This window comes from Sapajus apella, unplaced genomic scaffold (genome assembly GCF_009761245.1).
Source record: "Sapajus apella isolate SASKATOON/1434 unplaced genomic scaffold, GSC_monkey_1.0 scaffold243, whole genome shotgun sequence".
Classification (NCBI taxonomy): Eukaryota; Metazoa; Chordata; class Mammalia; order Primates; family Cebidae; genus Sapajus; species Sapajus apella.
Window position 1 is genome coordinate 380,957 of NW_022437183.1, and position 26,667 is coordinate 407,623.

The window sequence follows — 26,667 nt, forward strand, 5'->3', positions numbered from 1 at the left end:
GATTAAAGCAACAATAAGGTCTTAGGGGTTTTTAGGTTGTCAAACAAGGTCATTAGGTACAGACAAATGTATGAATGGGTAAAAGTATCTTTTCATACATAGTTGGTGGGACTGTAAATTACTATACAATTTTGTGAAAGGATTTTTGTCAGTGTTTCTTAAAATAAAAAAAATGCTGATTAGTTCCAGCAATCTGAGATCTGGAAATGGATCTGCCAGTAATTAAAACCCCAGTACATCAAAATGTTTGTACAAGGTTAGTTCTGACAGCATTGTTTATACTGCAGAACCCAAAACAAATAAACACACCTACAAACAGGAAATGAACTGAACATCAGTCAATAGGGGAATGGCTGAGTTAATTATGGTGCATTCACAGAAGGCAAGAAATAAGTACAAATTTAAGAAGAGGAAAATAAATGAGGCACTATTTCACACACAAGAATGAAACCATCTGAAGATGCGAAGTGCTGGTGATGCAGGGAAAAAGTGAATCTCAAAAACAGCTGCTGAGGTGTCCATTGGCAGAATGCCTTTTGAAAACAATCAGCAATGTCTAGAATGCTTAAGAACACATGTGGTCTGCAACCCTGCAACTCTACTTGGAATATTCCCTACAGTAACTCTTCCATGAGAACGCAGAGAGATGTGTGAGGAAGCTCATTGTTGCTTGGTTTGTAACAGCTAGAAATTAAAGACAGCCACGTGCCCATCAGCAGGAGAGCGGATGGATGCATGGGTTATTCAGATACTGATGTGCCATGAAGAAGTTAACTGCATGAACCACATCTATCTGTGTCAACCAGATCCTCTTTAATACAGAATGATGAGTGGAAAGTGCAGGTCACAGAATGATTAGATTAAATGATGTTGATTAACAAACACCCACACTTTGCCATTTACTGCGTGTATGGGTATACATGTTAATGCCGACAGATGCGGTCACATTGGGAGAGCACAGGCTGTGGGCTATGACCTGGGTCGGCTTCTCCTTCTCCCTGCCTGGCTGAGTGAGTCAGGAGGGCACGCAAGAAGCAGCAGCTTTCTGACATAGTGGAGACTATTCTTAGTCATTGCTTTACTTCCAAACTCTGATCTAGAAGCCTGAAAAATCTTGTGAAAGAGGAACTCCAGGATTGTGCAGACAGTGCAAAGTTCAGTGCTTCCTGAGCGGAAGCAAAGGAGGGTGTCTGAAAAGGACAGAAGAGTGGAAGCAGGAAGAATAAAATGATTAGATCTAAGAAAGGGGGAAACTATCTCACCAGAAGCTCCCTGCTGCAAGATTGTGATGATGTTAAGCAGCTCCTAGAGAATCCCGCTAATTTGTTATCTTGGATGAGTAGACAGCTAGTCTAATTAGGTTCCAACTAATGCATACTAAAGTGCTAATGGCTTATAACAAATTAAATAAATTTTACAGGCATTTTATCTTAACCTAGCTTCACAGGCCAGAAGTACTCTGAGAACTGGCTGCAGGGGTTTTGCCAGGTGGCTGAAACAGGGAGGGAAGTTGAGGAAGAAGCATAGTGACAACAGCTCTTTGTGCTGGGAGGCAGAGCTCAAGTACAACGTGTGTACTGCACCAGGTACAAAAGTCTGAAAACATGATATGGTGCCTGAGCTGAGAGGCTTGAGCACAAATACTCAAAAACAAATCACACATTCATATACCCTTAACATGACCCACAGCACAGCAGGTTACTCTCCCACACTTGACACTAATGGCATGATAGTTTTATTTTTAATTTTTCAATTGGGAAATAGAATATATAAAATACGTATGGATATGGATATGGATATGTGCATACACACACTCACACTTTCAGAAAAATGCACAAAACACCCGTACGACCACCATCCAGGTAAAAAATCAGAACACTGTCTGTACCCTCACCCCCATCTTTCCCAATCAACACTTCTTCTACCCCCAGTAATCACCATGGTTGGCTTTATGATAATCATTTCCTTGTTATTGTTTATGGTTCCACTACTACACATCTCCCTAAACAATTTAATTCCAAACTAATGGATTAGCCAGACACGCTTCTGGCTTCTTTCCTTCAACATGGCATCAGTGAGGTTTGTCCATGTTGTTCTGTTAGCAGCAGTTTGTTGATTTTCCTTGCTGTGTAGAATTCTCCTTGATTATTTATTTCTCTATTCTACTACTGTTGGACATTGAGTTGCTGCCATTTTTGGCCATCATGAGTAATGCTTGAGTATCTAGGTGCACATGTACACAAATTTGGATCCAGTTTAGGATTTCTGTGTCATAGATTATAATGTAGCTTCAGTTTTGCTAGATATTGCAAAACTGTTTTCCATGGAGGTCGTATCAACCTGTCCTCCTGCCAGCGGTATGTGGGTGTTCCCAGCCCTCTGGATCTTCTTTAATACTCAGGCATTGTCAGTTGTTGGAGTGGTGCCCATCTGGGAGGCATGAGTGTGGCAGTAGCAGCAGTTCACTGTGATCTCCTGATTTCCCTGATTCCTAATGAAGCTGAGCACCTGTTCTATACTTGCTGCTCACATTTTGTACAGTGACTACTCAGACCTCTTGCCCATTTTCTACTGAATGATGGTCCCCTTCTTACAGATTTGCAGGTCCTTCACATACTAGGAATAATTCTCGTCAGTCACTCCATGACTTGGCTTCACACTCTCCCGGTGTCTTTCAATGAACAGAGTGTCCTTGTCTTGAGGGAGGTGAACTTACCAATTTTTCCTTGGCATTTAATATGTTCTGAGTCTTGTTAGAAAAACCTTTTTAGCTTGAAACCAGGAAAAATAATAACCTGTAGTCTAAACGTCTTAGTTTTGCCTTTAACTTTTAAGTCTAATCAACCCCAAACTGAGCCTCCTGAATGGCAAGAGGTGGAGTCTGATTTCTTCTCCTTCTCCTTCAGCCCTCCCCGCGGGCCTGTCCTCCAGATGCACATCCAGCGGCCTAGTGCCACCCATCAGCCAAGCCCTCCATACAGACTCGGGACCCACATACATGTGGCTGTTTCTTGTTTCTTTATTCTGTTTCATGGAATGTTTTTGATGAAACAGGGGATGGAGCCAAAAATAGTTTTGAGGCTGGGGTAATTGTGTTCTTGGTGTGGGATTTCTCACCCCTTGACAGCGGTGGGTGGCTGGGCATAGGGGAAGAAGGAGATACAGGGTTGAGAGATGCTGTTGCAAGTTAGAAAACTTTAAAAAAAGAAGATACTGCTCAGCTATGGCAAGTGTTTGATGAAATAGGGACTCATACATGGCTCGTGAAAACTGGTTAAAGATTTTTGAGGAGAAATTTGTCAATGTATACTAATAACTTTCACTATTTGGTAATTTCACATCTGGACATCGATCCTAGGAAAATAGTTAATAATGCATAAAAATTTCATATATAAGACTTTTCACATGGCTTATAAGAATTAAAAAGTGAGAAACCTCCTAAACGTCCAGTGAGGTGGGTGTTGAAGTGAATGATGGGGCATCTATGCAATGGAACATTACGTAGAAGCTAAAATCATGCTCATGATAAATGATTCTGCTATACTGCTAAGGGCAGCAAGGAGGATGCAAAGTGGCGTATGTGTAGCACAATCCCACATTTTAAAAAGTGAGTAAGACAAAGCGAAAACAACTAAACATGAATTATAGGTATTTTTCTGCTTCTATATTGTCTTCTTTCCTTTACTTTATTGAGTTAAAAAAGAACAACCCAGACATACTACATATTCCCTGTAAGAAGTGTCAGCTATTGAGGGATATGTAGAAAAGTATCACAACATTGGCTCCCAGAAACCCCTCCACAGCTTCACTGTCCACATAGAACGATTCCTTCCACTTCTTTCCCTTGGAAGGAGGAACAGACTCAAACGTATCCAGGGGCCAAAGCAGGAAATTAAATGAAAGAAGCTTTGATATAGACAACAGACAGGTGTGGACTGAGGAACCCTGAGGAATATCCCTGTTTACTCAAAAGTCCACAATGATCCATTGAACACTTGTAGAGGCTGTATACAGCCCATCAGCCACCCATTTCCAGAGGAGCACTCAATAATGTGTTATTATTATCTTCCAAAAAGATTGATTGAGATACATTTACATACCATTAAATTCACCCTTCAAAGTATGCTATTGAAAGATTTTCAACATATTTGCAGAGTTGTATGTGTAATCATCATTATAACCTAATTTTGAAATAATCTCATCCCCAAAGGACACCTCAAACCCATTAACACTCCCTCCTTGCTCCCCCTCCCCAACTCCTAGTCTTAGGCAACTATTTACCTACTAATCTGACTCTGTGTGTTTGACTACTCTGGACGTTTCATACAGATAAAATCATACAATATGGGGTCCTCTGTGTGTGAGTTTTCCATTCAGCATAAGGTTTTTGAAGTTCATTCACTGTTTGGCATGTATCTGTAGTTCATTTCTTTCTTTTCTTTTTTTTTTGAAATGGAGTCTTGCTCTGTTGCCCAGTCTGGAGTGCAGTGGTGCGATCTTGGCTCACTGCAGTCTCCGCCTCCTGGGTTCAAGTGATACTCCTGCCTTGGCCTCCCAAGCAGCTGGGATTACAGGTATGCACCACACTGACTGGCTAACTTTTGCACTTTTGCAGAGACAGGGTTTCACCATGTTGGCCAGGCTGGTTTTGAACTCCTGACCTCTAGTGATCCGCCATCTCAGCCTCCCAAAGTGGTGGGATTACAGGCGTGAGCCTCCGCATCCGGCATTCATTCCTTTTTAATGCCAAATAATATCCCACTGTATGGATTAACTACATTTGGTCTATTCATTCCTTAGTTACAGAATTTAGGTTGTTTCTACTTTTTGACTATTGTGAAGAATGCTGCTATAAATATGTGTGTACAAGTTTTTGTATGGATGTATGGTTTCATTATTCTTGGGTAGAGACCTAGGAGTAGAATTGCTGGGTCATATTGTAGCTGGGTTTAGGATTTTGAGGAACCGCTACCCTGTTTTCTGACGTGACTGCATCATTTTACATTCTGGTTGTAGCATCAGGGGTCTAGTTTCTCTGGCAGCACTTGTCTTTATGTTGGTCTTTATGTCTTTTTTATTCTAACCATAGAATAAAATCATATTAGTGGGTGTGAAATTGTATCTAGTGGTTTTGATCTGAATTTTCCTGATGATTAATAATGTTGAGCAATACCACATGCTTATTAGACATTCATAGATTTTCTCTGGACAATTATTTAATTAAATCCTTTGCTAATTTTTAAACTGGGTTATTTGTACAGAATTTTAACAAATTGGGTTGTCAGAGTTCTTTATATATTCTGGATACAAGTCCGTTATCAGACATATGATTTAGGTATTTTCTCCATTCTGTGGGTTTTCTTTTCACTTTATTGATGATGTCCTTTGAAGCACAGATATTTTACATTTTGATGACATCTAACTTGGCTACTTTCTTTTGCTGTCTGTGTGTCTGGTGCCATACCTAAGAGGCTTTGCTAAACCCAAGATTATGAAGGCTTACTTGTATGTTTTCTTCCAAGACTGTTATGTTGTTAGCCCTTACTTTTAGGTCTATCATCCATTTCTTTTTTTTTTTTTTTTTTAGACAGAGTTTTGCTCTTGTTACCCAGGCTGGAGTGCAATGGCTCGATCTTGGCTCACTGCAACCTCCGCCTCCTGGGTTCAGGCAATTCTCCTGCCTCAGCCTCCTTAGTAGCTGGGATTACAGGCACATGCCACCATGCCCAGCTAATTTTTTGTATTTTTTTAGTAGAGACGGGGTTTCACCATGTTGACCAGGATGGTCTCGATCTCTTGACCTCGTGATCCACCCGCCTCAGACTCCCAAAGTGCTGGGATTACAAGCTTGAGCCACCACGCCCGGCCCTATCATCCATTTCTAATTAATTTTTAAATTTCTTTAGCAGCATTATTGAAATATAAGTCACATACTATAAAATTTATCAATTTAAAGTGTTCAATTCAAGGCTATTTAATATTAGTTTTTACACATATGGGAACCATCAATTTTAGAACATTTTCATCCCCATTAAAAGGAACCTTGTATCCTTTAGCTGTCACTCCCATGACCACCCCTTCACTCCCTATCCTGAGGCAACTAGTAATTTACTTTCGTCTGTACAGATTTTTCTTTTCCAGAAAAAGGAATCATACAATATACAATCTTTTGTGACTGTTTTCTTTCACTTAGCCTAATGTTTTCAGGGTTCATCCATGTTGTAGCATGGGTCAGTATTTCATTCTTTTTTCATGGTCAAATTATATAGATATACTCTATTTTATCCATTCATCCATTAATGGGTTGTGTACAACCATTAATTACCAAAGGGTGTGCACAACGCTTGAGTTGTGTACACCTTTTGATAATTATGGATAATGCTGCTATAATCATGCATGTACATTCATTTCTGTTGGGAATATGCTTAGGAGTGGAAATGCTGTCATATTGTAACTCTCTGTTGAACAGTTAGGAGCTAGCGGACTGTTTTCCCAAGCAGCTGTGCCATTTTACATTCCCACCAGCAGTGTATGAGGGTTCTGATTTCTCCACATCCTTGTCAACACTTGTTCTTGCTTGATTTTTTGATTCTAGTTATCCTAGTGAGTAGGAAGTGGTCTCTCATTGTGGTGTTGATTTGCATTTCTTAGATGGCTAATGGATTGAGCATATTTTATGTGCTGGTTGTCTATTTGTATATCATTCTTGGAGAAATATCTATTCAGATCCTCCCTCATTTTTTAAAGGCTGTCTTTTATTATTGAATTGTAAGAGTTCTTTATAAATTCTGAATGGAAGGCCCTTATCAGATATACAATTTGTAAATATTTCTTCCATTCTGTGGTTTGTCTTTTCACTTTCTTGATGGTGTTCTTTGAAACATAAAGATTTGTAAATTTGATGACATTGGTGTCATATCAAGAGTCCTTTGTCAAATCCAAAGTCATGAGGTTTACTCCTGTGTTTTCTTGAAAGAGTTTTAAGCCAGGTGCAGTGGCTCACGCCTGTAATCCAAGCACTTTGGATGCCAAGGCGGGCAGATCACCTGAGGTAGCGAGTTCAAGACCAGACTGACCAACATGATGAAACCCCGTCTTAAATAAATAAATAAATAAATAAAAATAAATTTAAAAAAAAATAAGAAAGAGTTTTAGCACTTACATTTAGGTAAGTATTTGATCCATTTTGAGTTAATTTGTGTATATGGTGTAAGCTAAGGGTCCAACTTCATTCTTTTGCATGTGGCTATCCAGTTTTGCCAGGGCCATTTGTGAAAACGGCTATTATTTCTCTGTTAAGTTGTCTTGCTGTTTCGGTCCAAAATTAATTGGCCATAAGTGTGAGGGCTTATTTCTGGACTCTCAAGTCTATTTCGTTGATCTATATATCTATCCTTATGCCAATACCACATTGTCTTGAATACCACAGCTGTGTAGTAATTTTAATATTGAGAAATACAAGTACTTCAACTTTTTTTTTTTTTAATCAAGATTGTTTTGGCTATTCTGGGTCCCTTCCATTTCCATATGAATTTTAGGAGCAGCTTGTCAATTTCTGCAAAAAAGTCAGCTAGAATTTTGATAAGAACGGTGTTGAACCTGTACATTACTTTGGGGGGTATTGCCATTTTAACAAAATTAAGTCCTCTGATTTATGAACATGAAATGTCTTCCAGCCTATTTAGACCTTCTTTAATTATGTTAACAATGTTTTGTAGTTTCATTGCACAAATCTCAGACTACTTTGTTAGGCTTATTCATAAATGTGTATTATTTTTTGATGCTATTGTAAATTGAACTTTTTCTTACTTTTATTTTCAGATCATTGGTTGCTGATGTATAGAAAAACAATTGATTATCTTGTATCTTGCAACCTTGCTGGTTTATATTTCTAATAGTTTATTTTGGTGAATGCCTTTGGATTTACTATATATAAGATCATGCTTTGATCTTATATCTAAAAATGGTGATAGTTTTAATTGTAAATTGTGATAGTTTTACATACTATACTCCAGTGTGGGTGCCTCTACTTATCTTTTTCTTCCCTAACTGACCTTGCTAGACCCTCCAGTACAATGTTGAATAGAAAAGTATGATGTCAATTGTGAATTTTCAAACCTTTATCGGGTTGAGGACATTCTTTTCAATTCCTATTTTTTGAGTGTTTTTATCACATTGGATTTTGTCAAATGCTTTTTTTGTGTGTCTATTGTAATGATTATGTGCTTTGTTTTATTCTTTATTGAGACGGTGTATTCGATTGACTTTTGGTTGTTGAACCAACTTTCCATTCCTGGGATAAATACCACATGTTCTTATTGTTTAATGCCTTTTATATCCTCACAGGCGTGAGCCACCACGCCCAGCCAGTTTTGCTAGTATTTTGTTGAAAATGTTTATATCTATATTGCTAAGAGATATTGGCTTACAGTTTTCTTGTGGTGCTTTTAGTTTTGATAAAATATGGGTACCAGACAATGAGTTGGGAAGTGTTCCTTCTATTTCTTAAAATAGTTTATGCAAGATGGGTATTAATTCTTTAAATGTTTGATAGAATTAGCCAGTGAGGCCAACTGGGTCTGGGCTTTTATTTGTGAGAAATTTTAAAGTTAATAATTCAATCTCTTTGGTTGTGATTGGCTTATTCAGATTATCTATTTCTTCTTGAGTCATTTGGTAGTTTGTGTCTTTCTAGGAATTTGTCCATTTCATTTAACTAGTTTGTTGGCATAGAATTGTTCATAGTATCATTTTTTATTCACTTTAATTTCTATGTTGATTTTTCCTTATTTTTCTGAGTCTTTTCCCTTTTTATTCATTTTAATTTCTGTATTGATTTTTCTTCTCTTATTAATTTTAATAGTTTGAACCCTCTGGTCAGTTAGCTGAGGAGTTGTCAATTTTGTTGCTGATCACATCTCACTTTTATAATTGAATTGTTATAAGAAGACATAAGAACTGAGAGGCAACCCCTACAATGGAGAACATTAAGGTACACTCGAACTTTTCTGCCCATTCCTCCTACATGCCAGTATGGTTGATCCCAAGTTTCTTTCATTACTCTCCTCTCCATCTGTTGTCTGGAATGTAGGTAAGGTGAAGCTTGGAAATTGTATAGCCACACCGGGAGCTGGTGCCGTGGTGATTTTCCAACAGTGATAGGCCATACATGGTGGAAAGGGTTTATTTCATACCATGCACTTGAGATAGACGAAACCACAGTCCTGTGACCACATGATCTGATGTCATAACTCACCGATACTGTTTTTGTCGTGTTTCCAGTTCTTTACGTCGGTGTTGCTTGAGAATGTGAATTTGGTCATCTCGGGCCAACTTTGCTGTAAAGAAAGAACAATGTGAGAGGAACCTTAGGAAGAACAATAACAATGCCCAGTGTTCAGGCTTCCCTCAGATGCCCAGCCTATGCCAAGGGCTTTAAGTGTATGACCTCATTTATACCTCAGAGCACTTCCCTACTTAATGATGAGAAACCGAGGCTTGGGGAAGTTGTATAGCTTTGCTCTTGAACTTTACCCAACGTCACACACCTATTTAGTAGATTTTCATGATAAGACTCAAGTGCTCTTAGCCACTCACTTTACAAGAGGCAAATCCAGTTCCTCATCCTCTTGCCCACTCAGTCAGCAAGCCTAGGGGCCCCTGCCTTTCTGTGCTTAGAGAATCATGCTCAGATTCAAGAGCAGGGCTTGGTTCTCATCGGGCTTGGCAGGTGCAGTACATGCCACCTGAGGTCCTAACCTTCTACTCAGCCTCCCAAGCCTCTGCAGGGACCTGAGGGCCTCTGGTGCAGAGCTGCCTTTATGTTCCAGGGCAAAGGCATTTCGTGGCCCTTGGTGGGTATCTTTAAATCACTGCAGAATAGTTTACTCCTCTTCTCTGCAATTCTTATACTGAGCAGACATGGGAGTTCACTTTGGGTTTTAGTGTTGCCTGTGCGAGCAGCAGTTCTTACAGCTCTGTCTTTCTAAGTCCATTTGGTTGCTTCATGGAGAAATGTGTGACTTAAGGTTCAATACACAGACAATGACACAGCCTGGTTCCTTGTGGTACCTACATGAAGGATTGAGAATTAGCTCCATTCTAAAAGGTTGCAGTGTCCTAGAAGAGACACAGGTGCTTGGACTTGGGCTCTGTCACTGAAGCTGTGTGACCAAGAGTTGCCCTGACCCCCTCACATGTAAAATGGACATGATAATGTCGACTTCTTCAAGTCATGGTGTGTATTTGGGGAGAGAATGCAGAAAATCCCTCCACACGGCGCCTGGTGCCTGGCACCCAGTAAATGCCAATGGATGGGAAAAATGATCATTATCATTATCATTATGCCTGTAGTCATCATCGGCTTGAGTGTTCTCTTCTCCCTCTGAAAGCATCTTATTTCTCAGCCTATCCTGCTGGTATCTCTCACTGCAGGAGTTGGGGCAAGCTAAGATTAGGGCTGCTTCTCAGAGCCTCTAGAGCAGCTGAGGTCATATCATGACCACTCTTTAAGCTATTACTTAAGGCCAAGCCTGTGAACACAGCCCATGGAGCTGTGAGTAGGGGGAGCCCAGATCTCCTGAAAATAGGGCCTGGAATAGTTTCTCTAGCTTTTGGTGGTGAAACATCATGTTTTAAAACTTTATTTTCAACAGAGATTGATATTTTTATAAAATACAACAAAAATTAATTACTAGAAAAATGAAATTTAAAAAACCTAAAGATATTCAAAATGCAAGTCCTGCTTTTTCTTATTAGGTGCAAAAGTCATGAAATTGTTCTGTTAAGTTGCTATTGAAGTTTCTAAAACCCCTACTCTCAGTCTTTGTATCTTATTTTGTATTTATTTTATTTTATTTTATTTTTTTAGTGACAGGGTCTCTTTCTGTCTCCCAGGCTAGAGTAGAGTGGCATGATCATAGCTCCATGCAGCCTTGAACTTCAGGATTCAAGTGATTCCCCCACCTCAGCCTCCTATGTAGTTAGGATTACAGACACACATCACCACTCCTGGCTAATTTTTAACTTTGTTTTCGTAGAGATGAGGTCTCTCTACGTTACCCTGGCTTGTGTTAAACTTCCTAGACTCAAACAATCCTCCCACTTTAGGCACCTAAAGTGCTGGAACTACAGGCTTCAATCTCTGTATTGACCTATTTGCAGACCTGGACCCAGTTAGTTCTCAGACCACACTCAGGCCACACTCCGAGCTGTCTGGCCCACAGCACCTCCAGGCTAAGGCATCTTCATCCCTGAGCTTGGAACTGGGGCCCAAAAAGGAAGATCAAAGGGATACCTCTACATTCTCCCCTGGGGATGTAAAGCCAGCCAGGAGGGGAGGCTTGAGGCCACCGAAGGTAAGGTGAGTACTAATGGTGACAATAACTGTTATCATTGGCTATGGGGGTAATTCTGGAGACACCCAACATTCATCATCTCTAATCTTTTGTAAGAAAACAGCCAATCCCTTGGGCACCTCGACTCTGAGAAGTTGGATCTCTTCAGTTTCACTGGTATGAATAAGTCAGTACATGCAGAATTACATCACACCAAGTTTCAAAAAGAGAATGGCTCTGTCTTCCTGGTCCCGAAGGTGTTTGAAGAATCTACCCAATGGCTGATGAAGTTCTGGGAGCATGGCAGGATGAGAAAGCCTGGACTAATGGTAGAAGAGCTCAGTGGGGCAGGCCCCAAGGACTGACACAAGTGCCTTAATGAAACTGTCCCTTTACACAGATGCTCTGGATCTCTGCGGTCACAGTAATGGTCCTCTGACATTCATGTTCATCCAAGGTGTAGTGGTGAAATATTAAGATTTAAGGGGTGATCATGTGGTGGGTGATTGAATCACTTGTAGGCTGGGCCCCTCATTTTCAGGTTGTTCAAGGGATTGGTTGTTGTGCCATATGGTGGATTAATAATTGGCCACAGTCGGGCATGGTGGCTCATGCCTGTAACTCCAGAACTTTGGGAGGCCGAGGCAGATAGATGACCTGAAGTCAGGAGTTCAAGACTAGCCCGGCCAACATGGCGAAACCCCATCTCTAATAAAAATACAAAAATTAGCCAGGCATAGTGGTGGGAACCTGGAATCCCAGCTACTCAAGAGCTGAGGCAGGAGAATCGTTTGAAACTGGGAGGCAGAGTTTGCAGTGAGCCGAGACTGCGCCACTGCACTCCAGCCTGAGCAACAGAAGGAGACTCTGTCTCAAAAAAAAGAAATAATAATTGGCTACAAATTATTTGACATTCCTTCCATTGAGAGGTGGGGGTCTCCATTCCCTCCCTGGAGTCTGGGTGGGCTCTGTGACTGCCTGAACAGTACATTATGGTGGAAGTTACACTGCACCAGTTTCCAGGCCCAAGCCTGAAGAGACTGGCAGCTTCCACTTTCTGTGTCTTAGAAAACTTGCTCTTGGAAGCCAGCCATCATGTAAGAAATACAAGTACCCAGGGGACACCAGGCTGTAAGAAGCCTTAAAGAATGAGACTCCATATGGACAGAGAGCCCAAGGAGCCTAGAGGTGCCACACACGTGAGAGAAGTCCCAGTCCCCTCAGCTGATGGTACATGGCCATGGATGAACTGCCCAGTGGAGCCTTTCCCAAACTGCTGACCTGCAAGACCATGGAAAAAATTAAATGGCTGTTTAAAGCTACCAAGGTGGTTGGTTTCACAGCAGTAGAGAGGGGAATTTGCCGGACAGCTTCTCTATGCCCACCCTCCAACTTGTGCCATCCCTGAAGATGATCAGAATGAGATGCCTCAGTGGGCTTTCCACTGGGAACCCTGACAAGATAGGAGGGAATGTGGAGAGCATGGAGGGGCTGGTTACTCCCTAGTACCTTTCTACTGAGGGCCGCAGCTCCTCCAAGAGTGCCATCTCCAGGATACTTCTGGATGACTCCCGCAATCTTCCCCTGGTCCCTGCATCAGGACTAGTAGTGCTGCACGGTCTAGTGCATTCTGCACGGTCCCTCTGCATATGGGCCCACACCTCTGTGAAGTCCCTTTCTTAAACCCTCATCCTAGTGTACCATCTGTTTTTTGCCAAGACGGGCTGAAGGATCTGGAGGAAGAAGGGCTTCATAACCAACACCTTGGGTGAATGGGCAGAGGGAGTTTCAGAGCCGGCATTTTCTAACTACCAGAAAAAGAGAAGTGCCCTATCCACAACCTTCCACATTCTGACCACCACAAGAAAAAAAAAAACTTTGTGATTTTGTTTTCCTGTCATGAGGTAGGGGGACAAAAATCCTCTTATTTCCATGTTCAAAAGTATTCCAGAAATTTGGTTTCTTAAGTCAAATTCCACAACAGAAACAATAGGATGTGGCCTGATAGCTTAAAAACAGGTAGAGAATAACTTTTTTCTTCTTTGTCTCAGTTTTCTTAGCTATAAAATGGGGTGGCAGTCATCGCTTCTTACCTCCTCCACCAAAGTTCTGTGAAGAAGACACTAGCAACAGAGAACTTGGCAAAGAGGAAGACTTTGATCCTGTCACGGCAGAAGCAGCGGCTTCCTCTTATTATTACAGTGGCTGCCTGGCGTTTGAAGGCTTCTTTCCAGGTTTAGACGGAGAGCAAGCCAAAGGGCCATGACTTGATGTGAGGCAGAATTTTGCCAGGCACGCTAGGAGGCTGGGCGTGCAAGGCGGTTCATTCAGGGAGGGTGGCCTTGGCTGGCCTTGACGCCTGCTTCTCTGTGTCGTGCTCTGTACCAGGTCGGTTGTGTGTCCCTTACAAAGAATGACCTCCTGAGAAAGTGCCATACTGGGGTCTGCACATCTGGGGGTCTCACTTAAGGGGAGCAGATTTGAGGTTCTACTCTCTTACAGCAAAAGGTGAGACTTTGGGTTAAAGAAATGGTCACTGTGATTCGCAGACCTGTTCATGGCCCTTTGAAGCTGGCACTTGGGGTGCTCCTTCTCCACCCTTTCCCTCCCTAGGACTACATGGGGCACCCCAAGCCTACCTGATCCCTACTGTGATCTCACAGAGGGCAGGCTATGAACCTAGAAAGTGATGCCACACCCTGGCAACTGGAGAAGTGCCCCTCCAGGGGCATGCCCATAGGTATCTGCCTCTACGGACCCTTTTACCCACTGACAAAAAGGGGAGCACACCCCTCCCCTGTAGAACTGTAGCACAGTGAAGCCTGGGGCCACCCGCCCCACCCTCAGGGGCTTGCATGTACCCCAAGGAAGGTCATGCCTCCCGCAGGTGCATCGAGGCACAGGGCAGGGCCCTCCCACTTCCCGCCCCCGCACGGGTGTGTCATTCCTCCTATGACTACAGTGCTTTGAGGACAGGAAGAACTTTCGGTTCTCAGGAAGCCCGGGACAGAAGGGGCCTAAGCCGCTCACCGCGTCCGTCCCTCAGGACAACCTCGCCGTCGCCAGTGATCCAGCGGTAGCAGGGGAACTCGATGTAGTCGCCATGGGGCGTCTTCAGCGTGATGTACTTCAGGTACCAGTCATCGTGCAGCCAGTACTTGCGCTTCTCGATTTTGACCAGCTGGATCTCGCCCAGTTCTTCATCCACGGTCACGTCGTAGGAATCCACCTGGGAAGGAGAACAGGCAGTCAGGCCATGCGTGGTCTTCTGAGCCTTTGTTCCGGAGGCGTTAAGAATTTGTCACCCCAAAGTATGCTGCTTTGGCATAGGGACTATGTTGAATGAAAAGCACTTAAAAAAACAGCAGGTGCAAGATCACTCTCACCTTTGTGCTGTTTCTTAGAAGCCGGAGATGAAATTCCCTTGTGAAAGATGTCCTCCTTATACCAAAAGGAAAGTAACACTCTTTTCATCAAGATCGGGAAGTTGAAGCCAAAGGGGCTTGGGCTAGGGCCAAAGAGACTTTGTACAACAGGCCTTGTACAACGAACCCTTACAAACAGACCTTGTACAACTAACCCTTAACCTTCTGCCCAATTACCTGCCCTAGCCCAAGCCCCTTGGCCTTATCACATTTCATGACTATTCATCCAACGCAGCATCTAAGGGGAATTGACTCTAACTGCTTCTTGGAGTCTTCACTTTTTTATGATGAAGACTTTTCCATGCCACATACTACTTGTATTAAATAAATCTGTATGCTTTTCACCCATGAATCTGTCTTATGCCAATTCTTAGGCCCAGATGAAATGGGAAGAGGTGGAGTTTTGTCTCCGCTACAGTTCATGGAGCCAAGATTCTTCATGAACACCTTAAATGAACTCCTGAATTCATTTAGCCAAGACATTAACCAAAGGCCTGCCCCTAATAAGGCTTAGTGCTATGACCCAGGCAGGTGACAGAGATGAACCAGTCCTGAGCCCCGCCCTTGAGGGGAAAGAATCCAGTGAGCCAGGATGGTGCTGCGCTGCTCAGGGGGCAACATCTGGTGTCTGCACTTAGCTCAGGCTGGAGGATGGGGAGACACCTGGGCTCATGCCTGCACCTGTGAGGCTATGCCCAGTGAGGGTCTGCAGCTGCCCCCACAGGGGACAGTCGTATGGGAGGCCTTTACAACTGGTGATGGGCTTGCTGACAGCGGATCCCCACAATGACTCTGGGAGCGCAGGGGAGTTATGACCCCTTCCACAGATGAGGACAGTGAGGCTCAGTGTCACCCACCTCTGCCACTTGCCAGCAGAACTGGAGTCCCACTTCAGGCCTTTCCATTACAGCCACTTCCTCTCGCTCCAGTTTTTGGTGGGGCCAATAAGTGAGTGAAAAGGATGAGGCTTAGCTACAGGGAGCTCACAGGGATTCGAGTTCTCCTGGGACACTGGCAGTTCACAGCCCCAGGGTGATACCCAGAGAACAGTGAGACCAAGTGGATCCAGCTGCACCTGTGGTATTACTGGTGGCAGGCTGAGGCTGGCCTTGCAGCTAGAAGGCACCACCCCAGGTATATACAGCACTGCTGCCCAGGCCTCCCGGACAGGACTGCTTGGCCCCTTCCCTGGCAGGCTCCTGCCTCCAGGACACAGGTGGCTCCGAGACAGCAACCATAGCTTCTGGAAGGCTTGCGCCTCTGCAGCAATGGATGGCAGACAGGAAGGAGGGATGAGAGGCTCAGGCACTGCATCATGCATTCTGACGACCAATGAGTTTGGAAAGCCCTGGACTTGATGCCCTCCAAGGCACTTTCTTTTTTATTTTAAGACCGAGTCTCACTTTGTTGCTCAGGCTGGAGTGCAGTGGCTCGATCTCAGCTCACTACAACCGATACCTCCCTGGTTCAAGTGATTCTCCGGCCTCAGCCTCTCAAACAACTGGGACTACAGGCATATGCCACCACATCTGGCTAAGTTTTGTATTTTTGGTAGAGACAGGGTTTCACCATGTTGGCCAGGCTGGTCTGGAACTCCTGACCTCAAGTGATCCACCTGCCTTGGCCTCCCAAAGTGTTGGAATTGCAGGCATGAGCCACTGTGCCTAGCCCCTTCAAGGCGCTTTCCAAGCCCTATTCATCAACCCTTGAGCTTTATCCCTGGCGGCAGAACCTAGTGTTCTTAACACGATGGTGAAGTGGTGGGGGCAAGGGGGATCATCCCTTGTGTGGGCCCAGGCATCCCCATTCCATGCCCTGTCTCCAAGCTGCCAGGAGGACCCCTGGCAGAATGGGAAGTTGGGTGTTTTCAGCAAACCTCTCGACTCTGAGCACTGTGAGCAGTTTGGGGTGGCTGGCACTGAGGCCAGACGCTTGTGGTCAGAAAGCGGAAGCTTCCTCCTTGTGCTCTGTGGTCTAGGCCAGAGGACCTAGGAACAGTTTCTGATGACAGATGAGCCAGGCCCGTGTGCAGGGATGACATGTCTTGGGTCCAGTTACATGTGGACAAGCCTCAGCCCCACCAGAATGCCCTCCTGCAGGGAGAGTGCCGGCCTCACCTGCTGCCTCTGAGAGAGAGCCTTCCTGCCACAGCTTGTCCTCAGGAGAGCAGGGCTGCAGACAAGGCCTCACAGATCCCAGGACCCACCGGATCTCGGGCTGGGGCCCTGTCTGTCTGTGCCGCTGCGGTGACTCCTGGGGAGAAGTCAGCAGGCCTCAGGAGGCAGAGCTGTGGAGAGGATCCCCAGTGAGACCCTGGGACAAATGATCTGGGAGGAGGAGAGAGTAAAGGACGGGTGTTGCTCATTTGCTCACTGGGTGTCTTCTGGGGTGGAGACAGAAGGGAGAGTTCTGTGCTGAGGCATCATGGGCAGGGCAGGCAGGCTCTGATGGGACAGGAGTCTCAGCATCTCAGGGGCTCGGGCCCGTCTGCAGGAGCAGAGTGGAGGCTGAGTGGTCCAGGAATAGACACCTGTCGGGCCTGCCCCACGCCAGGCCTTGCACGCCCTGGGGATTTACAGGGGCCTCAGCTGCAGGTTGTGAGCCAAGACAGATATTCCTGATCCCACTGAGGAGGGGAGAGAAGGAAATGAGGGGCAGAGGGCTGGGTGGGTCTGGAGCTCTGAATTCGCATCCCAGCTTCAGGCAACTAGCTGGACGGCCTGGGCACATTGCTTCATTCTCTGAGGCTGTTTCTTCATCTACCCGAGAGAGATAACCCCTCACTGGCAGGACCACTGAGAAAACGAAATAATACCATCCTGGGTAGCCTCCTTTCCCCAGAGGCACAGGCCACCAGTTGTGCACATCAGGACCAGCAGTGCCCCCTCGCGAATCCAGGGGGTTGCAGGGCAGTGGGCCCCACACTGCCTGTGAGCTAGCGTGGGCCCCTGTGCCTTGGCCCCTTCATGACTACATGTGCCAAGCCGAGTAACTGGAGCTCACGTGGGAGGAAGAAACTGAACCTGTGACCTCAAACCCCTTTGCTCAAAGCCCAAAGGAACTCCTGAAAGGGTGGAGATAGGGCCGTGAGGACAGAGGGAGAGTGGGAGGCATTGTGGGTGCTGGTGGGGCAGGCAGAGCAAGTCCATGTGCAGTGAGGACTCGGGGACGGCCACCAGAGGCCTGGGCCTGGTTCGAGTGTGGCTGCTGCAGGGAAGTGGCTGCCTGTGGCTCCGAGGGGCTGGAGGAGGAGGAAGGTGTCCCTGGGGGATTGATGCCAGGAAGGCTGGGGTGGGGCAGGAGGAGTTGAAGGGGAAGCTCTCATGGGAGGGAGAAGCCCAGCACCCTGAACTAACAGGGGAGGGAGACGGGCTGGGGAGGCACTCCAGGACTGGGTGGACCCCACAGGGAGGGCCTGATGTCTACCTGGGGGTGGTGACTCACACGAAGAGAGAGCAGCTTCTCTGATGGAGTGCACAGTGGGGTGACCCTCCAGCATACCTGTGGTGCAGTCACAGGGGACTGGGACACTCTGGGCCCCTGCCCCACCCACACCTGCAGGTACCTGGTGGAGAGAACCCGAGTTTCACTTGGGATGAAATCACTAGGCAGATTTACAAGGACTTCATCTGCCATCTGATGGGGCCTTCCACAGTGGGAAGGGCCAGGCCTGCAGTCTAGTTGGTCTATGGCCAGCCAGAAGCTTTGCTGGTGCTGGCTTCAGGCCTGATTGTGATAAGTGAACAAGGGGCTGAGGGCTCCAGCCTGGACCCAACCCAGGAAGTAAAAGACAAAGCTTGGTGACTGTGGTTCTAACATCCCAGGGGCAACTATTGGAAGAATGACAGAGGATAGAGAAAGGCCTCCTCCAGGAAAACACCAGGGTCACGTGTCAAACAACAAAATAAGGTCTTCAGAAGGTATGTGGAACTATAGTGCCCCCCTTCCTCCCTCCCCTCTGGGCCAAGTACACTGGGCTGATGCTGTACTTGTCCATTTGCTGTGACACACTAAATTCTCAGGTGACACAATGAATGATGGTGGGCACTATTAATAGTGGATGTGCCCCAACAGGCTCTTAGGAAGCTCCGGACCTGGCAATGGCCAAGCAGGTAATTATTCTGCTTTACAAATAGAAACTGAGGCTCAGAGAGCACTGGTGGCCTCAAGATCAGAACCCACACCTGTGTAATGGCCAAGCCCAGGTGCCTCTCACAGTTCCCCAAGGCCACATCTTGAGAAAGGCCCTGAACCTGAAGCTAGAAGGCCCGGGGTGAGCCCTGGTTCGTACCCTGGATGGAGTGTCAAGGGGCGATGTGGAGTGGCATGGAAGGACAGGGAAAAGCTTCATAAGGGTATTTAAAGCAGGTTTTGGAGGCTGATCAGGTTTCAGATGGGAGGTGAGGAGGATGGGCATGGATAGGGCATTTCAGATGTGGGGAACTGGGAAGGCAGTGTCCCCGGGGGGATTACATGTGAGAGGAGGAAGGCTGGACACAGTTTCTGTGGACAGAAGTGAGTGGTGTGGTGGTGCAGATGCTGGAGAGAGATAAGGGAAACCTGCAACTCACCAGCCTCATTTCACAAGGGACCACTTTGCTGATTTAGCTTGTTGCTTTCAACTTTTTAGTGGATATGTAGTTTTAAAGCTTTTGAATATTTCAGCAAAGTGTGAGTTGGTCAGTTTTAATGTGAGCTTTCTATCAGCCTTTTTCAGCTGTCTTTTCATCTGTCTTTCATCAGATCTCTGCTGTTGCTGGGACAGGGAGACGGATCTCTGCAGAAGCAAGGATGTGTGCCCTACTCCCAGGTTACCCATCTTGGAGGAGGACTAATGAGGGGCTTGTGGGAGAAGGTGGCTATAGGGCAGAGAGGAAGATTATGGGCCAAAGGAGAGACTCAGGATGAGAGAGGGGGAGGCTACAGGGAAGAGCTGAAGACAGCAAGGGACTGAGAGAGGGACGGGGGCAGTGGATAGGGAAACCAAGGGGCAGAGGAGGGAAAAAGCTGGAGATTGAGGGAGCAGAGAAGCAGCCTCTGAGGGGCGGCTGGAAGACAGAGTGGAGAGGAAAATCAGAGCAGAAAAGAAGGGAGAGCTGTAGGGCAGAGGGCAGAAATGGGGGGCATTGAGGGAATTGGGAGCAGGGGAAGGAAGAGGAGGCAGAAGAGGGGGCAGAATGTAGGGAAAAGATGGTTCAGAGGGGGAGACTGGGAGATGAGAGACAGGCTGAGGGTATTAACAAATAAATATTTTTACTCCACTAACGGTCCCATTTCCAAGAAGGAGGTTTTCTAGAATTCATTTTTTATGAATGTAAGGGTACTCACTGACTATATTTAAGAAGCATGTATCATTATAAGACTTGTCTATACTTGCTGAACACATTCAAGTATCGTATATTAAACACCACCCTATTGCCCCTAGGTTTCGTAAAAGTACTAGCACGGAATGAAATGGGGCAACTAAGATTTCTCAAAAAATCTTCAGATCTTTTACAGTCATCTTATCCGATCTGAATTACTTTAAATTTAAAGAAACAAATCAACTGGTTGAATTTGCGTAGACTTGGGCTAGCCTCTGGAAATCAGGCCATTCTGTGTGGGATCCCGGCTTTCTCCAGCAGACAGTGGGGGGCCAAGGAAGACACAACCGTTTACAGGATAATCCCACCTTCGAAGGACTTGATTCCCAGTCCTGACTGAATTACTATGCGGAACTCTGATGAGAATAAGCAGGGATTTGTGACTCACTTTATTCAGGGAAACATCAGTCCTGTCCGTTATTCGACTTAACTATGCCTGCAGGAGGGGGGTGTTGACTTGCCAATAACTTGGAAATGATTGAATTGTGTGGAAACACCTTTATTGTTATTGTTACCATAGTTAACAGATTTTCACACTTTTCCCCATAAAATGGGATAGCCTTGTCTTCTCAGCAAGTACTTCCTCTAGGGTTTCTCTTTTACCTTTACCCAAAAAGGATGATTGTCTTTACAGATACCCAGCTGGGAGAATGAGGAAGTAGTTCTGGGCTGGGCAAGAGAAAGCATGGAGTAACTTTGCATCAACAGGAACTTTCTCAAAGGCTGATTTTTTCAAGGAACCTTTCACCCCTAGCTGGTTCCGCACCCTGCTGTAGGCCCCCTCTCCAACCCCCGCTTGTAGCCCTTCTAATCCAATGGAAATGTGATATGCAAATCTCTCCTGAAATTTGTGCCTGGGATTCCAGCTGAGGTGTTTAATCACAATGTCATTTGAATGACTTCTCAGGGTGGGGAAGACAGGCTGAGAGAGAAAGGTAAGGGACAGAACAGTATCTTCACTCTGTCCTGAGACCCCGCTATTGCCACATCAGCATGTCTCCTCTGGGGGAAAAGCACACACGGGGTGCCCGTGCTATGCAGTGTGAGCACACCTATGTCCTTTGCTTCTAGAACCTTGCGGTGTGTGGAGGAGAATGGGGGGAGGCACTTACAAAGGGAAAGTAGTCTGCACCCTGTCCTTCTCCTCTAGGTGTGGGGGAATCCATGAAATCATGGAAATAAATGAAGGTGTGTCAGAAATGGCAGAGGGTCATCACCCCAAATGGATGACACATTAACTCCATGGCACCATAGTCCTCAGGGCTGGTTCCCTGACTGGGGCAGCTAAGCAACTGAAGGCTGCTCTTGTACTCCATGCCTAACTCTTCTTGAACGGAGCTCAAGCCAAGCTGATGGTGAACTTGGCTGATGGCCATGTCAGGCTACCCGGTGAGGGTCTGAGGATCCTGGGTAGGAACTGAGCCCATGGAGAGCTTGGAATCCAGAAAAAGAGGAGAGTCATTTTTACTTACGTTAGGCTCTGCACACCTAAAACATGACAAGTTTTATCCAAGAACAATCAGTTGAAACATGAACTTGCCAGTTATATTTGTCCATTATGAGCAATTTCATATGGTTTGATCGAATAGGAAACTAAATGGTGAGAAGACAGCTTGGTAAAGTCTAAATCTTCTTGGTTTAGTTAGGAGCTGGGATGGTGGGAAGGGAACTGATATTCCCTGGGCACCTGCAGTGTTCTGGGACTATTACCAGTCATTTATGGAGCGCTTCCCTTGTGCCAGGTACTGGATTAGGTACTTCATTAAGGGCTCAGTGAGAACGGCCACCTGTCCATGCTCAGGAAAGTTGTGAGGTTGGAATTCAGGTCCAGGTCAGAGTTAGGAACTAGCTTCCAAATGCTGAGGGCTCCCCTGAGTCCTTACACCTAGTGTGGAAGTGTTCCCTGGTGTACATTCTGCTGGGAGGGAGTGCAGCCCCTCCGTTTAGGAAAGGCCTCTCCTTGCCTGGGTTCTCCTGTTCCTTCCCTTTAATTTACTCTGTGGCCTGTCCTGAGAATGTAAGGTGCCCAGGTGCCGTCTGAGCCACCACCAGGTGGGCCTGGGTTCCCTCATGACTCATGGACCAGACTGAAGCCAACCCTCCATTTTACAGCTGGGGAAACTGAGGCCCAGACAGAAGGCACAGTGAGCTGGTGGTCATGTCTGGATGGAACTCAAGCCTCTGGACCCGCTGACCTGCATCCTCCCCCACAGCTCATGGCTGGCTGCTCTGAGGTGTCCTTAGAGTTCTGTGAGCACGACCCCTCCCCATCTCCCTCACCGTGCACCTGTGGAAGGAGCCCAAGGGAGAGCTGGCACAAGAAATGCCGCCCTGTGAAGGGGGCTCCGGAGCCTCCCGGCCGAGACTGTGGAGAGGAAACCGTGGGCCTTCTCCCAGGGGCGCGGGCGGCGCCCTGCAGACCGCACGCGGGTGGCAGCCGCCGCGAGGGGTCCTGGACGCTTCCCCACCAGGACCTACCCGCCGCTGGGAGCCCAGGGCGCGCCCCACCGCAGTTTTGCCCGCCGCGACGGGATCCTGGACGCGCCCAGTCCTGTCCGACCGGCCCTTGGGGCCCCCACCCCGGCCTCTGCCTCCAAACCCGTCCCGGGACGCGCCCCAGCCGGATCCCCGCCCGTGCCGGACCCGCGCCTCGCCCGCGCTCACCGCACCGCGCTCGAAGTCGTTGTAGAAGGGCTTGTCCAGCAGGTGCTTCTCGCTGCAGCCCGCCGAGCCCACGAGGCTGAGGTAGATGTAGTCGTCCGTGCCGGCGAACCACTGGCTGCCGGTGGCCACGGTGACGGTGTAGGAAGGCATGGCGCGAGCCGCGGGCGCGGAGAGCGCGGGGAGCCTCGGAGCCGCGGTCCCGGCGTCCGCATCTGGCGCCGCAGCCTCCTCCTATCACTGGCCCGGGGCCCCGGTCCCCGCCCCGCCCCGGTCACCCCTGCCCCGCCCCGGCCTGGTCCCACGTCTCAACAGGTACTTCCCTTCCACCCATCCCGCGGCGCCGGCCACTGGGGACCTCGCCTCGGGCCGGGTAGGGTACCCCAGCTCCTGGGTCTATCCTCATCGAAGATCTGTTCCCGCAGCCAGGGGACTGGGGCAACCTCGCTGCCACCCCTCATCCTTTAGTTCACTTGGTCTCTACTGCATTGGTTCCACCCTGCGCCCTGTCTGCCTGCCTCGGCGTCGCCCAAGGCCACATTCCTGTAGGCACTGGGATGGGGCTGCGGGGACCCCTAGAAATCTAGGCACAGCCTCTGCCCTCCCCAGGTTCTTAGTGCCACGCCGCGATACTTAGAGGAGGGGGGCTCTGGGAGTCTGCAGGGGAGGAGCGACCCACTGGGGAGTCAGGAGGGCTTCCTGGAGGAGGCCACCCCAGCGCTGATACCCAGGGTGGATTCTGGAGCAGAGGCTCCCTTGGCGCCTTAGCAGAGGCTCCCTCCTTCTTCACTGGCTGGACCTGCGGCTCCGGGTGGGAGGCTGGCAGGCAGGCGCCAAGACTGCGCCCAATCCCGGAGATGACCAGTGGTCCCAGTGGTGTGGGAGGAGGTCACCGCACCTGGACGTGCGGGCTGTCTAAGGAGGCCAGTGCGCTTGGGGAGACTGGGGTGTGTGGTGCTAAGGAAGTCAGGCTTGTGTGGAGAGGGCTCAGTGCCACCTATAGAGTGTCGTGACTGGAAGTTGTCCAGGTTCTTGGCGTTTTGAACAAAGAATTGGACAAGAGGCCCAGCAAAGCAAAGAAAAAGTGAAGCAAAAGAACAAAAGCAGAAAATGAAAGTACAGTCCAGCCTGGGAGCCAGCCGAGCAGTGACTCAAGGGCCCAGATACAGAAGCTTCTTGGGTCCAAATATCCCCTAGAATTGTTTCCCACTGGTCACTTCATACTCACCTTATGTAAATGAAGGTGGACCGCAATTGGTCTGATTGGTTGCAGAAAGCAGCCAACCAGAGGCTGAAATGAAGTTATAAAGGTCAAACTCCTGTGCAAACAGCTGCTTGGTTGTAGAAAGCAACCAGTCAAAGGCTAGGGTGAAGTTACAAAGTTATACTGCTATGCAAAGGAAGACTCCGCTGGCAGTCTGATTGGTTGTGGGGGGCAACTAGTTAGAGGCTGGAGTGAAGTTACAAAGTTGCAAACAGAAGACTCAACCCGAAATCGGTCTGATTTGTTGGGGACAGACAATTTCCTATCTGCCGGCAGAAAAGGTGGGGGGTTTGCAAAGGGAGTAGCCTCTGGTCCTTTTGCTAACTTAGGCGTGGAAAGTTAGGGTTTTCCCTTTAATTTAGTTCTAGGAAGTCCGTGTGAAACAGCCGTAGCTTCCCTGCCTCCAGACCCTATTCTGCCTCATCTCCCCCATGACAGACGTGATCCCTATAAATCTTTATGCGAGGCAGTGAGACTGAAGGTCTTTATTCTGTAACTGCTTCATGTTGGCTTGGGTCATCGTCTCTACCTGTTGGTGATCATGGAACTCTCGCCCTACTCTGTCTAGTGGAGACAGGGTGGCTTCTTGATGGCAGGGGGTGGTGCCTTCACCTGGAACTGGCTGGAAACCTTGTCACACAATCATCTGAAGCTCAATGGTCTCTACGTGAGAGGAAATGAATTAAAAGATTTAATGGGAATTTTGGGAGTGGATATGTATGCCATCAGGAATGTTTGCTATAGAAATGTATTAAAACATTCTGCTTAATTACTGCAAAGGAAGTGATTCCATCTATTTGGAAGAAGGCAATTAAACTCCCAAAATAAAAAATGGCTACAATTATCCACCCTACAGTAAATATGCAACAAAAACACCAAGGAAAGTTGGTAGGCATTTACTTATCTTTTGACTGTCTTCTAAATAGGCACTTCAGGTTTTCCACAGGTTTACAGGTGTAGTGAATGATGGGAACTTGAGGTTCCTGGTCTGGGGCTTCTGATATTGCTGGCTCCATCCTTGAAAGATATATCCAACTATCTAATCCTAATTCTTTGATCACAGAAAGTGTGACCAGCATTACTGAAAATGGTCCCTTCCATTTGGGTTGTAATTGTTGAGCAGGTGATCCCTCCTTCCACGTTTTAACAAGTACCTTATCTCCTGGCCTGATTTTGGGTTGCTGGTTAGTTCCCAGTGTGGGGAGTCTTTGAATTCCAAACTTTTGTAAAGCCTGATGAAATTATCCTAGGTCGACTAGGTATTTTACTAAACCGCTGTTTCGGGGTCAGGAATTAAGTCATTAGTTAGGAATGGCCTTCTGTATAACATTTCGTAGGCAATTATATTTTTTGCTCTAGAGGTATTATGGATCCTTAAGAGGGCTATGGGCAGTAAGCTGACCCAAGTTTCTGATGTTTCCCGACATAGCTTAGCTAATGCTTGTTTTAGAGTTTGGTTAGCCTTTTCTACTTTCCTGGAGGATTGAGGCCTCCATGCTGAATGTACATAGTATTTTATTACAAGAGCCTTAGCAACCCCTTGAGTTAGCTGGGAGACAAAGGACAGGCCAGTATCACTTTGGAGGCTTTGAGGTGACCAAAACTGGGGCATTATTTCTCTTAAGAGAACATTTATAACCTCATTAGCCGTCTCTATTCTGGTAGGATAAGCTTCCATCCAAGCAGTAAAGGTATACCAACAAAAAGGTAAAGGTAGTATTAACAAAAACTCATATCCTCTGCAAGCTGGCATATGTGTGAAATCTAACTGCCAGTCTTTCCTGGATAAGTTCCTCTCCTCGGCACTGGTTCTGTTAGAGGAGGCGTTTTGTTTCCTGGGTTGTTAGATTTTCACAGTGAGCAGGGTTGGCAGACCTGCTTAGCCAGTGAAGCTAAGTTAGCTCCAGTAAAGAGCTTGTTTACCATGGCCAGAGTTGCATCCCTACCCCCATGGAAAGAGGCATGCATGGCTTTTATGACTTTCTACTGGGCTGTCTGAGGGAGATATATTTTTGATCTCATACACCACCAGCATCCTTTTTTCTTTGTCTCCCTTGTTCCTTTAATAGCTGTTCTTCCTGCAGTGGGTACTCAGGTTCTATTGGGGAATCACAGAAAGGAAGTAGTGGTAGGATCTGTTGGGATTGCACCCTGAGGGCTGCGGCTTCAGCTTCTCCATCAGCCTTGCTCTTCCCTTGTGCTATAGGGGTTAAGTCCCTTCGATGCCACCCACAATGAATTATTGCCACAGCCTTTAGCAGGTGTATTGCTTCCAATAGCTGAAGAATTTCAGGCCCACGCTTTATAGGGCAGTGTTTGCTAGTTAGTAGTCCCGTTTCTTTCCAGATTGTCACGTGAGCATGAACCACAAGGAATGCATATTTAGAATCTGTATAGATGTTAAGCTTTTTTCCTTGTCCCAGTATGAATGATTGAGTAAGAGCAATGATTTCAGCCTTTTGTGCTGACGTACCGGGGGCAGTTGCTGGGCTTCGAGAATGGTGTTATGATTCACTACTGCATATCCAGCTTGGTGCTCCCCATTTGCCACAAAACTACTGCCATTTGTGAACCAGTCATCCTCAGAATCTGGAAGAGCCTGGTCTTTTAAATCAGGC

General features: G+C 46.7%; 1 protein-coding gene across 3 annotated transcripts in view; it reads right to left on the bottom strand.

The window, feature by feature from the left end:
- Positions 1-23,052, bottom strand: part of ALOX5 (arachidonate 5-lipoxygenase) — a 60,541-nt gene extending 37,489 nt beyond the window's left edge. For all 3 annotated transcript variants that reach the window (XM_032271646.1, XM_032271645.1, XM_032271647.1), the window contains exons 1-3: positions 22,789-23,052; positions 14,367-14,565; positions 9,257-9,338 (exon numbers count right to left, since the gene is read on the bottom strand). In XM_032271646.1, coding sequence (XP_032127537.1) covers positions 9,257-9,338; positions 14,367-14,565; positions 22,789-22,938 — 431 coding nt within the window. In that variant the 5' untranslated portion in view covers positions 22,939-23,052. The remainder of the gene's footprint in view (positions 1-9,256; positions 9,339-14,366; positions 14,566-22,788) is intronic.
- Positions 23,053-26,667: the final 3,615 nt, after the last annotated feature.